This window comes from Oncorhynchus nerka, linkage group LG15, assembly GCF_034236695.1.
Source record: "Oncorhynchus nerka isolate Pitt River linkage group LG15, Oner_Uvic_2.0, whole genome shotgun sequence".
Lineage (NCBI taxonomy): Eukaryota > Metazoa > Chordata > Actinopteri > Salmoniformes > Salmonidae > Oncorhynchus > Oncorhynchus nerka.
In genome coordinates, this window is record NC_088410.1 from 97,822,605 (window position 1) to 97,835,817 (window position 13,213).

At 45.1% G+C, this 13,213-nt stretch overlaps 1 protein-coding gene across 1 annotated transcript in view; it reads left to right on the forward strand.

The window, feature by feature from the left end:
• Positions 1 to 13,213, forward strand: part of LOC115119712 (semaphorin-3D-like) — a 173,947-nt gene that overhangs the window by 144,660 nt on the left and 16,074 nt on the right. The window contains exons 9-12 of the mRNA XM_065002089.1: positions 2,085 to 2,199; positions 2,512 to 2,581; positions 4,159 to 4,303; positions 7,122 to 7,344. Coding sequence (XP_064858161.1) covers positions 2,085 to 2,199; positions 2,512 to 2,581; positions 4,159 to 4,303; positions 7,122 to 7,344 — 553 coding nt within the window. The remainder of the gene's footprint in view (positions 1 to 2,084; positions 2,200 to 2,511; positions 2,582 to 4,158; positions 4,304 to 7,121; positions 7,345 to 13,213) is intronic.

A 13,213-nucleotide genomic window follows, 5' to 3' on the forward strand; every position in this document is an offset into this window, starting at 1 on the left:
ACAGCAGATCCTACAGTAATAGATCCTACAGTAACAGCAGATCCTACAGTAACAGAGCCTACAGTAATAGATCCTACAGTAATATATTCTACAGTAACAGATCCTACAGTAATAGATCCTACAGTAATAGATCCTACAGTAACAGCAGATCCTACAGTAACAGAGCCTACAGTAATAGATCCTACAGTAATATATCCTACAGTAATAGATCCTACAGTAACAGCAGAGCCTACAGTAATATATCCTACAGTAACAGCAGATCCTACAGTAATAGATCCTACAGTAACAGCAGAGCCTACAGTAACAGAGCCTACAGTAATAGATCCTACAGTAACAGCAGATCCTACAGTAACAGCAGATCCTACAGTAACAGCAGATCCTACAGTAACAGAGCCTACAGTAACAGATCCTACAGTAACAGCATATCCGACAGTAACAGCAGATCCTACAGTAACAGCAGATCCTACAGTAACAGAGCCTACAGTAACAGATCCTACAGTAACAGCATATCCGACAGTAACAGCAGATCCTACAGTAACAGCAGATCCTACAGTAACAGAGCCTACAGTAATAGATCCTACAGTAACAGCAGATCCTACAGTAACAGAGCCTACAGTAATAGATCCTACAGTAATAGATCCTACAGTAACAGAGCCTACAGTAATAGATCCTACAGTAATAGATCCTACAGTAATAGATCCTACAGTAACAGCAGATCCTACAGTAACAGCAGATCCTACAGTAACAGCAGATCCTACAGTAACAGAGCCTACAGTAATAGATCCTACAGTAACAGCAGATCCTACAGTGATAGAGCCTACAGTAATAGATCCTACAGTAATAGATCCTACAGTAATAGATCCTACAGTAATAGATCCTACAGTAACAGAGCCTACAGTAATAGATCCTACAGTAATAGATCCTACAGTAATAGATCCTACAGTAACAGCAGATCCTACAGTAACAGCAGATCCTACAGTAACAGCAGATCCTACAGTAACATAGCCTACAGTAATAGATCCTACAGTAACAGCAGATCCTACAGTAATAGATCCTACAGTAACAGCAGATCCTACAGTAACAGAGCCTACAGTAATATATCCTACAGTAACAGCAGATCCTACAGTAATAGATCCTACAGTAACAGCAGATCCTACAGTAATAGATCCTACAGTAATAGATCCTACAGTAACAGATCCTACAGTAATAGATCCTACAGTAATAGATCCTACAGTAACAGATCCTACAGTAATAGATCCTACAGTAATAGATCCTACAGTAACAGCAGATCCTACAGTAACAGCAGATCCTACAGTAACAGCAGATCCTACAGTAATAGATCCTACATTAACAGCAGATCCTACAGTAATAGATCCTACAGTAATAGATTCTACAGTAATAGATCCTACAGTAACAGCAGATCCTACAGTAATAGATCCTACAGTGATAGATCCTACAGTAACAGCAGATCCTACAGTAACAGATCCTACAGTAACAGCAGATCCTACAGTAACAGAGCCTACAGTAATATATCCTACAGTAACAGCAGATCCTACAGTAATAGATCCTACAGTAACAGCAGATCCTACAGTAATAGATCCTACAGTAATAGATCCTACAGTAACAGATCCTACAGTAATAGATCCTACAGTAATAGATCCTACAGTAATAGATCCTACAGTAATAGATCCTACAGTAATAGATCCTACAGTAACAGCAGATCCTACAGTAACAGCAGATCCTACAGTAACAGCAGATCCTACAGTAATAGATCCTACAGTAACAGCAGATTCTACAGTAATAGATCCTACAGTAATAGATTCTACAGTAATAGATCCTACAGTAACAGCAGATCCTACAGTAATAGATCCTACAGTGATAGATCCTACAGTAACAGCAGATCCTACAGTAACAGAGCCTACAGTAACAGCAGATCCTACAGTAATAGATCCTACAGTAACAGAGCCTACAGTGACAGAGCCTACAGTGACTGACTTGACTGATATTAGCGAGACTAAAATCACCTAATTGAAAGTGATGTAGATGTTGGTTTCATGTCCGATCTCCTCTGTGTGTCCCGTTAGAATGACGTCGGAGGGAAGAGGAGTCTGATTAACCGTTGGAGTACGTTCCTCAAGGCCCGTCTGGTGTGTTCTGTACCAGGACCAGCTGGACTGGACACACAATTTGACGAGCTAGGTATGTTTTTCATTTACACACTGCCCGGCTGAGTTGATGTTTAATGTACCAACAAATGAGTGCACTCTGTTAGGCTGCATGGTTTCACTTTCTAATTTTGATTGCCAACATTTCAGTATAATTACCCATGGCTACTGGTACCATAACCTTGAAAGGAGTATACATCGTCATGTTTGCCTAATAAGGTCTTAGATTTTTCTATGATCTCTATTTCCATGATCTCTGTTTCGACGATCTCCGTTTCGAAGATCTCAGTTTCGAAGATCTCCGTTTCAATGATTTCTGTTTCCCCACTGTGTTTGTGTGTTTCAGAGGATGTCTTCATGCTGGAGACCAAAGACTCCCAGAACCCCATGATCTATGGAGTGTTCTCCACCTCCAGGTGAGTTTTAAACCCAACAAAACACGACGAGATTATGATTCAAAATTACAGAGTGTGGTTGAATTAGACAAATGTGTTAAATGATTCGATAACTGAATATTTGGTCTGAGTAGAAAAGTACCCTCAGAACCAGCTGTTCATCTTCTCGCTGAGAAACACCAGAAAAGACAATAGAACGTTGAGAGGATGTTAAATGGTTTGTTTTCCTCTTCCTACACTCCCACCACCAGTATGTGCACACACCTTCCCAGTGCTGCAGTGACCCCCAGGGGTCAGGGGTTATATAGGGGTCACGGTTGTAGAGACTCGGCTGGTTGTGATATTGTAGCCCGCCGGATCCACGTTAACACTCACTTCCCTTCTCCACCCTCCACCCTCCTCTCTCTTTCTTCTCCACCCTCCTCTCTCTCTTTCTTCTCCACCCTCCACCCTCCTATCTCCTTCTCTTCTCCACCCTCATCTCTCTTTCTTCTCCACCCTCCTCTCTCTCTTTCTTCTGCACCCTCCACCCTCCTATCTCCTTCTCTTCTCCACCCTCCTATCTCTCTTTCTTCTCCACCCTCCTCTCTCTCTTTCTTCTCCACCCTCCTCTCTCTTTCTTCTCCACCCTCCTCTCGCCTCTTTCTCTTCTCCACCCTCCTCTCTCTTTCTTCTCCACCCTCCTATCTCTTTTTCTTCTCCACCCTCCTCTCTCTTTTTCTTCTCCACCCTCCTATCTCCTTCTCTTCTCCACCCTCCTCTCTCTTTCTCTTCTCCACCCTCCTATCTCTTTCTCTTCTCCACCCTCCTCTCTCTTTCTTCTCCACCCTCCTCTCGCCTCCTTCTCTTCTCCACCCTCCTCTCTCTTTCTCTTCTCCACCCTCCTATCTCTATCTCTTCTCCACCCTCCTCTCTTCTCCACCCTCCTCTCTCTCTCTTCTCCACCCTCCTCTCTCCTCTCTGTCTATTCTCCACCCTCCTCTCTCCTCTCTCCTCTCTGTCTCTTCTCCACCCTCCTCTCTCGCTCTACTCCACCCTCCTCTCTCCTCTCTGTCTCTTCTCCACCCTCCTCTCTCCTCTCTTCTCCACCCTCCTCTCTCTCTCTCTACTCCACCCTCCTCTCTCCTCTCTGTCTCTTCTCCACCCTCCTCTCTCTCTCTACTCCACCCTCCTCTCTCTCTCTACTCCACCCTCCTCTCTCCTCTCTGTCTCTTATCCACCCTCCTCTCTGTCTCTACTCCACCCTCCTCTCTCGTCTCTGTCTCTTCTCCACCCTCCTCTCTCCTCTCTGTCTCTTCTCCACCCTCCTCTCCTTCCTCTCTACTCCACCCTCCTCTCTCCTCTCTGTCTCTACTCCACCCTCCTCTCTCGTCTCTGTCTCTTCTCCACCCTCCTCTCTCCTCTCTGTCTCTTCTCCACCCTCCTCTCCTTGCTCTCTACTCCACCCTCCTCTCTCCTCTCTGTCTCTTCTCCACCCTCCTCTCTGTCTCTTCTCCACCCTCCTCTCTGTCTCTTCTCCACCCTCCTCTCTCCTCTCTGTCTCTTCTCCACCCTCCTCTCTCTCTCTACTCCACCCTCCTCCCCCCTCTCTCCCTTAGTTCTGTCTTCAGAGGGTCAGCAGTGTGTGTCTACTCCATGGCCTCTATCAGGGCAGCCTTCAATGGTCCGTTCGCCCACAAGGAAGGGCCCGACTACCGCTGGGTGGAGTACAAGGGGAGGATCCCATATCCACGACCTGGCACTGTGAGTTCTCAGTAGGGACTGTCTGAGGGTTTGTTTAAGGAAGTGACAGACAGACGGACGGATGAATAGATAAGGAGGGAAGCAGTGTCAAACAGACAGACAGACAGACAGACAGACAGACAGACAGACAGACAGACAGGATGTCCTGTGTGGCTCAGTTGGTAGAGTATGGTGATTTGATTCTCACTGGTGTCACCAAACATGTATGCACCTAAGTTGTTTTGAATAAAAAATGTAAACAGCTTATGTACAGTATTTTTTTAAAAATATAAACAGACAGATTGCTAGCCAGCAGTTTGCTAGGAGCTAACTGCTGGCTGGTTGTCGTAACACCTCGGCTATGAAAGCTGTACCTTGTCAGCCAAAGACTTCAGGGGAATGTTTACTATGTTTTAGTGCTCTGTCTGAAGTGGCATGCTGAACCCCCCCCCCCCCCCCCTGGCTGACTGGCGGCTCTGGCTGCTCCATGCTGACTGGCGGCTCTGGCTGCTCCATGCGGACTGGCGGCTCTGGCTGCTCCATGCTGACTGGCGGCTCTGGCTGCTCCATGCTGACTGGCGGCTCTGGCTGCTCCATGCTGACTGGCGGCTCTGGCTGCTCCATGCTGACTGGCGGCTCTGGCTGCTCCATGCTGACTGGCGGCTCTGGCTGCTCCATGCTGACTGGCGGCTCTGGCTGCTCCATGCTGACTGGCGGCTCTGGCTACTCCATGCTGACTGGCGGCTCTGGCGGCTCATGACAGACAGGAGGCTCAGGCGGCTCATGACAGACAGGCAGCTCAGGCGGCGCTGGAGAGGAGAAAGGCTCTGGCAGCGCTGGACAGGCGAAGCACACAGTAGGCCTGGTGTGTGGTGCTGGCACTGGTGGTACTGGGCCGAGGACACGCACAGGAAGCCTGGTGCGGGGAGCTGCCACCGGAGGGCTGATGCGTGGAGGTGGTACTGGATAGACCGGACCGTGAAGGCGTACTGGAGATCTTGAGAGCAGTGCTGGCACCAACCGCCCTGGCTGGATCTTCACCCTAGCCCGGCAGATGTGGGGAGCTTGGATGTAGCGTACCGGGCTAAGCACGCGTACTGGGGACACCGTGCGTTCCACCGCATAACACGGTGCCTGACCAGTACCACACCAGCCACGGTTAGCACTGCTAGGAGCACTGTAGCGCTGAGCTGGCACAGGACGTGCAAGGCTAGGGAGGTGCCCACGAGGCCTGGTGCGTGAGGCTGGCACAATCTTCACCAGACGACTAGCACGCACCTCAGGACGAGTATGGAGAGCTGACCCAGGTGCCATCAAATCCCCGACACGCTCCGTCGGGCGAATTCCGTGCCTCATGCACCAACACAGCAACTCCATCATAACTCCAATTTCCCCATTAACTCCTTCACGGTCTCTGCTTCGCTCACCTCCAACACCAGCTCTGGTTCTGGTTTCCTCCTTGGCTCCTTATGATAAACAGGGGGAGTTGGCTCAGGTCTAACTCCTGACTCTGCCACACTCTCCCTGTGGCCCCCCCCAATAATTTTTTGGGGCTGACTCTCGGGCTTCCATCCACGTCGTCGTGCTGCCTCCTCATACCGGCGCCTCTCCGCCTTCGCCGCCTCCAGCTCTTCTTTGGGATGGCGATATTCTCCTGGCTGTGCCCAGGGTCCTTTTCCGTCCAAGATTTCCTCCCAAGTCCAGAAATCTTGATTTCGCTGCTCCTGCTGCCGCTGCCTGTCACCACGCCGCTTGGTCCTGTTGTGATGGGTGATTCTGTTACGGTTTTCTTCTGGTGAAAGAGAGGAGGACCAAAATGCAGCGTGGTTATGGTTCAACATCTTTAATAAAGACGATAACGTGTATACAAATACAAAACAAGAAAACGTGGAAAAACTGAAACAGTCCTAACCGGTGCAAAACACAGAGACAGGAAACATTCACCCACGAAATACTCAAAGAATATGGCTGCCTAAATATGGTTCACAATCAGAGACAACGATAAACACCTGCCTCTGTTTGAGAACCACTCTAGGCAACCATAGACTTACCTAGAATACTATACTGAACACAACCCCATCAATCTACAAAACCCCTAGACAAGTCAAACACATAATTCACCCATGTCACACCCTGGCCTGACCAAAATAATAAAGAAAACATAGATAACTAAGGCCAGGACGTGACAACATCAGTATAATGCTTTCAGTATGATAGGTGGGAAATGACATAATCTCTGATAATTTAAAGACCCAATGCTGTCAAAAACTATATTTTTCTGTGTTTAAATATACGTAGACTGAGTGAACACAACATTAAGAACACGTTCTGGCCCATGTTGACTCCAATGCTTCCCACAGTTGTGTTGAGTTTGATGGATGTCCTTTGGGCGGGGGACCATTCTTGATAAGACACGGGAAAAACCCAGCAGCGTTGCAGTTCTTGGCACAAACCGGTGCACCTGTCACCTACTACCATACCCTGTCCATGTATCTTCTTCCCCAGAGTCAGATGAACTCAAGGATCCAATTTGTATGTCTCTACATCCAGTATGAAGGAAGTTAGAGGTAGTTTTGCGAACCAATGCTAATGTTTGTCTGTGGAGATTGCACGGCTGTGTGCTCGATTTCTATACTACCTGTCAGCAACGGGTGTTGCTGAAATTGCCGAATCCACTAATTTGAAGGGGTGTCCACATATTTTTGTATATATAGTGTATCATTAACTACTAAGTTTTAAAAAATGGATGTAGAAACTGCAATTTGCCCCTTTAATAAATGATATCACATAGTCTAAATAATATAACAACTTGATGTGTTCTGTATATCCTCCTCCCCAGTGTCCCAGTGTGACCTACGACCCCCTCCACAAGTCTACCCGTGACTTCCCTGATGACGTGGTGAGTTTCATGAGGGGTCATCATCTGATGTGGGAACCCATCCTACCGGTCACCCGCCGCCCGGTCTTTACCCTGGTCAACGTATCCTACACCCTGAGAAAGTTAGTGGTGGATAGGGTGGACGCTGCAGATGGACAGTATGATGTACTACACCTGGGCACAGGTAAGAGAGTAAACCGAATAGTATATAGAATGCAGCTATCAGTAAGATAATGCAATAATTATAGCATATACAGCTATTTGTAATATAATGTAATAATTATAGTATATATATATATATCAGTAATATAATGTAATAATTATAGTATATACAGCTATAGTAAGATAATGTAATATTTATCGGTAAGAGAGTGGGTCAATGTGCCCTGCACCCTACGCAGCGTAGTAAACGTGCCCTACACCCTACGCAGGGTAGTAAACGTGCCCTACACCCTACGCAGCGTAGTAAACGTGCCCTACACCCTACGCAGGGTAGTAAACGTGCCCTACACCCTACGCAGGGTAGTAAACGTGCCCTACACCCTACGCAGGGTAGTAAACGTGCCCTACACCCTACGCAGGGTAGTAAACGTGCCCTACACCCTACGCAGGGTAGTAAACGTGCCCTACACCCTACGCAGGGTAGTAAACGTGCCCTACACCCTACGCAGGGTAGTAAACGTGCCCTACACCCTACGCAGGGTAGTAAACGTGCCCTACACCCTACGCAGGGTAGTAAACGTGCCCTACACCCTACGCAGGGTAGTAAACGTGCCCTACACCCTACGCAGCGTGGTAAACGTGCCCTACACCCTATGCAGCGTGGTAAATGTGCCCTACACCCTACGCAGCGTGGTAAACGTGCCCTACACCCTACGCAGGGTAGTAAACGTGCCCTACACCCTACGCAGGGTAGTAAACGTGCCCTACACCCTACGTAGCGTGGTAAACGTGCCCTACACCCTACACAGCGTGGTAAACGTGCCCTAAACCCTACGCAGCGTGGTAGTGGAAAGAGTGGATGCCGAGGATGGACAGTATGATGTCATCTATCTAGGAACAGATAACAGATACCATTACAGTATGATGTCCTCTATCTAGGAACAGATACCATTACAGTATGATGTCCTCTATCTAGGAACAGATACCATTACAGTATGATGTCCTCTATCTAGGAACAGGTACCATTACAGTATGATGTCCTCTATCTAGGAACAGATACCATTACAGTATGATGTCCTCTATCTAGGAACAGAAACCATTACAGTATGATGTCCTCTATCTAGGAACAGATACCATTACAGTATGATGTCCTCTATCTAGGAACAGATACCAGATACCATTACAGTATTATGTCCTCTATCTAGGAACAGATACCATTACAGTATGATGTCCTCTATCTAGGAACAGATACCAGATACCATTACAGTATTATGTCCTCTATCTAGGAACAGATACCATTACAGTATGATGTCCTCTATCTAGGAACAGATACCATTACAGTATGATGTCCTCTATCTAGGAACAGATACCAGATACCATTACAGTATTATTTCCTCTATCTAGGAACAGGTACCATTACAGTATGATGTCCTCTATCTAGGAACAGGTACCATTACAGTATGATGTCATCTATCTAGGAACAGATACCAGATACCATTACAGTATGATGTCCTCTATCTAGGAACAGATACCAGATACCATTACAGTATGATGTCCTCTATCTAGGAACAGGTACCATTACAGTATGATGTCCTCTATCTAGGAACAGATACCAGGTACCATTACAGTATGATGTCCTCTATCTAGGAACCGATACCATTACAGTATGATGTCATCTATCTAGGAACAGATACCATTACAGTATGATGTCATCTATCTAGGAACAGATACCAGATACCATTACAGTATGATGTCCTCTATCTAGGAAAAGTTACCATTACAGTATGATGTCCTCTATCTAGGAACAGGTACCAGATACCATTACAGTATGATGTCCTCTATCTAGGAACAGGTACCAGATACCATTACAGTATGATGTCCTCTATCTAGGAACAGATACCAGGTACCATTACAGTATGATGTCCTCTATCTAGGAACAGATACCATTACAGTATGATGTCCTCTATCTAGGAACAGTTACCATTACAGTATGATGTCCTCTATCTAGGAACAGATACCATTACAATATGATGTCCTCTATCTAGGAACAGATACCAGATACCATTACAGTATGATGTCCTCTATCTAGGAACAGGTACCATTACAGTATGAGGTCCTCTATCTAGGAACATATACCATTACAGTATGATGTCCTCTATCTAGGAACAGATACCAGATACCATTACAGTATGATGTCCTCTATCTAGGAACAGGTACCATTACAGTATGATGTCATCTATCTAGGAACAGGTACCAGATACCATTACAGTATGATGTCATCTATCTAGGAACAGATACCATTACAGTATGATGTCAGCTATCTAGGAACAGATACCAGATACCATTACAGTTTGATGTCCTCTATCTAGGAACAGATACCAGGTACCATTACAGTATGATGTCATCTATCTAGGAACAGATACCATTACAGTATGATGTCATCTATCTAGGAACAGGTACCAGATACCATTACAGTATGATGTCCTCTATCTAGGAACAGATACCAGGTACCATTACAGTTTGATGTCCTCTATCTAGGAACAGATACCATTACAGTATGATGTCCTCTATCTAGGAACAGATACCATTACAGTATGATGTCCTCTATCTAGGAACAGATACCATTCCAGTATGATGTCCTCTATCTAGGAACAGGTACCATTACAGTATGATGTCCTCTATCTAGGAACAGGTACCAGATACCATTACAGTATGATGTCCTCTATCTAGGAACAGGTACCAGATACCATTACAGTATGATGTCCTCTATCTAGGAACAGATACCAGGTACCATTACAGTATGATGTCCTCTATCTAGGAACAGATACCATTACAGTATGATGTCCTCTATCTAGGAACAGGTACCATTACAGTATGATGTCCTCTATCTAGGAACAGATACCATTCCAGTATGATGTCCTCTATGTAGGAACAGAAACCATTACAGTATGATGTCCTCTATCTAGGAACAGAAACCATTACAGTATGATGTCCTCTATCTAGGAACAGATACCAGGTACCATTACAGTATGATGTCCTCTATCTAGGAACATATACCATACAACACTCCTTCTGTGGCCTCCAACTGCTCTTAAACGCTAGTAAAACCAAATGCATGCTTTTCAACCGATCTCTGCCTGCACCCGCATGCCCAACTAGCATCACCACACTGGATGGTTCCGACCTTGAATATGTGGACACCTATAAGTACCTAGGTGTCTGGCTAGACTGCAAACTCTCCTTCCAGACCCATATCAAACATCTCCAATCGAAAATCAAATCAAGAGTCGGCTTTCTATTCCGTAACAAAGCCTCCTTCACTCACGCTGCCAAGCTTACCCTAGTAAAACTGACTATCCTACCGATCCTCGACTTCGGCGATGTCATCTACAAAATTGCTTCCAACACTCTTCTCAGCAAACTGGATGCAGTTTATCACAGTGCCATCCGTTTTGTCACTAAAGCACCTTATACTACCCACCACTGCGACTTGTATGCCCTAGTCGGCTGGCCCTCGCTACATATTCGTCGCCAGACCCACTGGCTCCAGGTCATCTACAAGGCCATGCTAGGCAAAGCTCCGCCTTATCTCAGCTCACTGGTCACGTTGGCAACACCCATCCGTAGCACGCACTCCAGCAGGTGTATCTCATTGATCATCCCTAAAGCCAACACCTCATTCGGCCGCCTTTCGTTCCAGTACTCTGCTGCCTGTGACTGGAAGGAATTGCAAAAATCGCTGAAGTTGGAGAATTTTATCTCCCTCACCAACTTTAAACATCAAGCTATCCGAGCAGCTAACCGATCGCTGCAGCTGTACATAATCTATTGGTAAATAGCCCACCCATTTTCACCTACCTCATCCCCACAGTTTTTATTTATTTACTTTTCTGCTCTTTTGCACACCAATATCTCTACCTGTACATGATCATCTGATCATTTATCACTCCAGTGTTAATCTGCAATATTGTAATTATTCGCCTACCTCCTCATGCCTTTTGCACACATTGTATATAGACTCCACTTTTTTTCTCTACTGTGTTATTGACTTGTTAATTGTTTACTCCATGTGTAACTCTGTGTTGTCTGTTCACACTGCTATGCTTTATCTTGGCCAGGTCGCAGTTGCAAATGAGAACTTGTTCTCAACTAGCCTACCTGGTTAAATAAAGGTGAAATAAAAAAATAAAAAATAAAAAAATCTAGGAACAGGTACCATTACAGTATGATGTCCTCTATCTAGGAACAGGTACCATTACAGTATGATGTCCTCTATCTAGGAACAGGTACCATTACAGTATGATGTCCTCTATCTAGGAACAGGTACCATTACAGTATGATGTCCTCTATCTAGGAACAGGTACCATTACAGTATGATGTCCTCTATCTAGGAACAGGTACCATTACAGTATGATGTCCTCTATCTAGGAACAGGTACCATTACAGTATGATGTCCTCTATCTAGGAACAGGTACCATTACAGTATGATGTCCTCTATCTAGGAACAGGTACCATTACAGTATGATGTCCTTTATCTAGGAACAGATACCAGACACCATTATAGTATGATGTCCTCTATCTAGGAACAGATACCAGGTACCATTACAGTATGATGTCCTCTATCTAGGAACAGGTACCATTACAGTATGATGTCCTCTATCTAGGAACAGGTACCATTACAGTATGATGTCCTCTATCTAGGAACAGGTACCATTACAGTATGATGTCCTTTATCTAGGAACAGATACCAGACACCATTATAGTATGATGTCCTCTATCTAGGAACAGATACCAGACACCATTACAGTATGATGTCCTCTATCTAGGAACAGATACCATTACAGTATGATGTCCTCTATCTAGGAACAGGTACCATTACAGTATGATGTCCTCTATCTAGGAACAGGTACCATTACAGTATGATGTCCTCTATCTAGGAACAGATACCTTTACAGTATGATGTCCTCTATCTAGGAACAGGTACCATTACAGTATGATGTCCTCTATCTAGGAACAGGTACCATTACAGTATGATGTCCTCTATCTAGGAACAGGTACCATTACAGTATGATGTCCTCTATCTAGGAACAGGTACCATTACAGTATGATGTCCTCTATCTAGGAACAGGTACCATTACAGTATGATGTCCTTTATCTAGGAACAGATACCAGACACCATTATAGTATGATGTCCTCTATCTAGGAACAGATACCAGGTACCATTACAGTATGATGTCCTCTATCTAGGAACAGGTACCATTACAGTATGATGTCCTCTATCTAGGAACAGGTACCATTACAGTATGATGTCCTCTATCTAGGAACAGGTACCATTACAGTATGATGTCCTCTATCTAGGAACAGGTACCATTACAGTATGATGTCCTTTATCTAGGAACAGATACCAGACACCATTATAGTATGATGTCCTCTATCTAGGAACAGATACCAGACACCATTACAGTATGATGTCCTCTATCTAGGAACAGATACCATTACAGTATGATGTCCTCTATCTAGGAACAGATAACAGATACCATTACAGTATTATGTCCTCTATCTAGGAACAGATACCATTACAGTATGATGTCCTCTATCTAGGAACAGATACCAGACACCATTACAGTATGATGTCCTCTATCTAGGAACAGATACCATTCCAGTATGATGTCCTCTATCTAGAAACAGATACCATTCCAGTATGATGTCCTCTATCTAGAAACAGATACCAACGTGTAAGAGAATGTCTTGTTGAGTTGTTCATGGGTTGCCTTGATACCTAACAACACAACTTCACTACAAGAGAGACTCAGACTCTTCAGGCTACATTATACCGCAGTTACTAGGTATCCCTGTTACTGGGTAACCCTGGATCAGCCAGAGCCACTAGT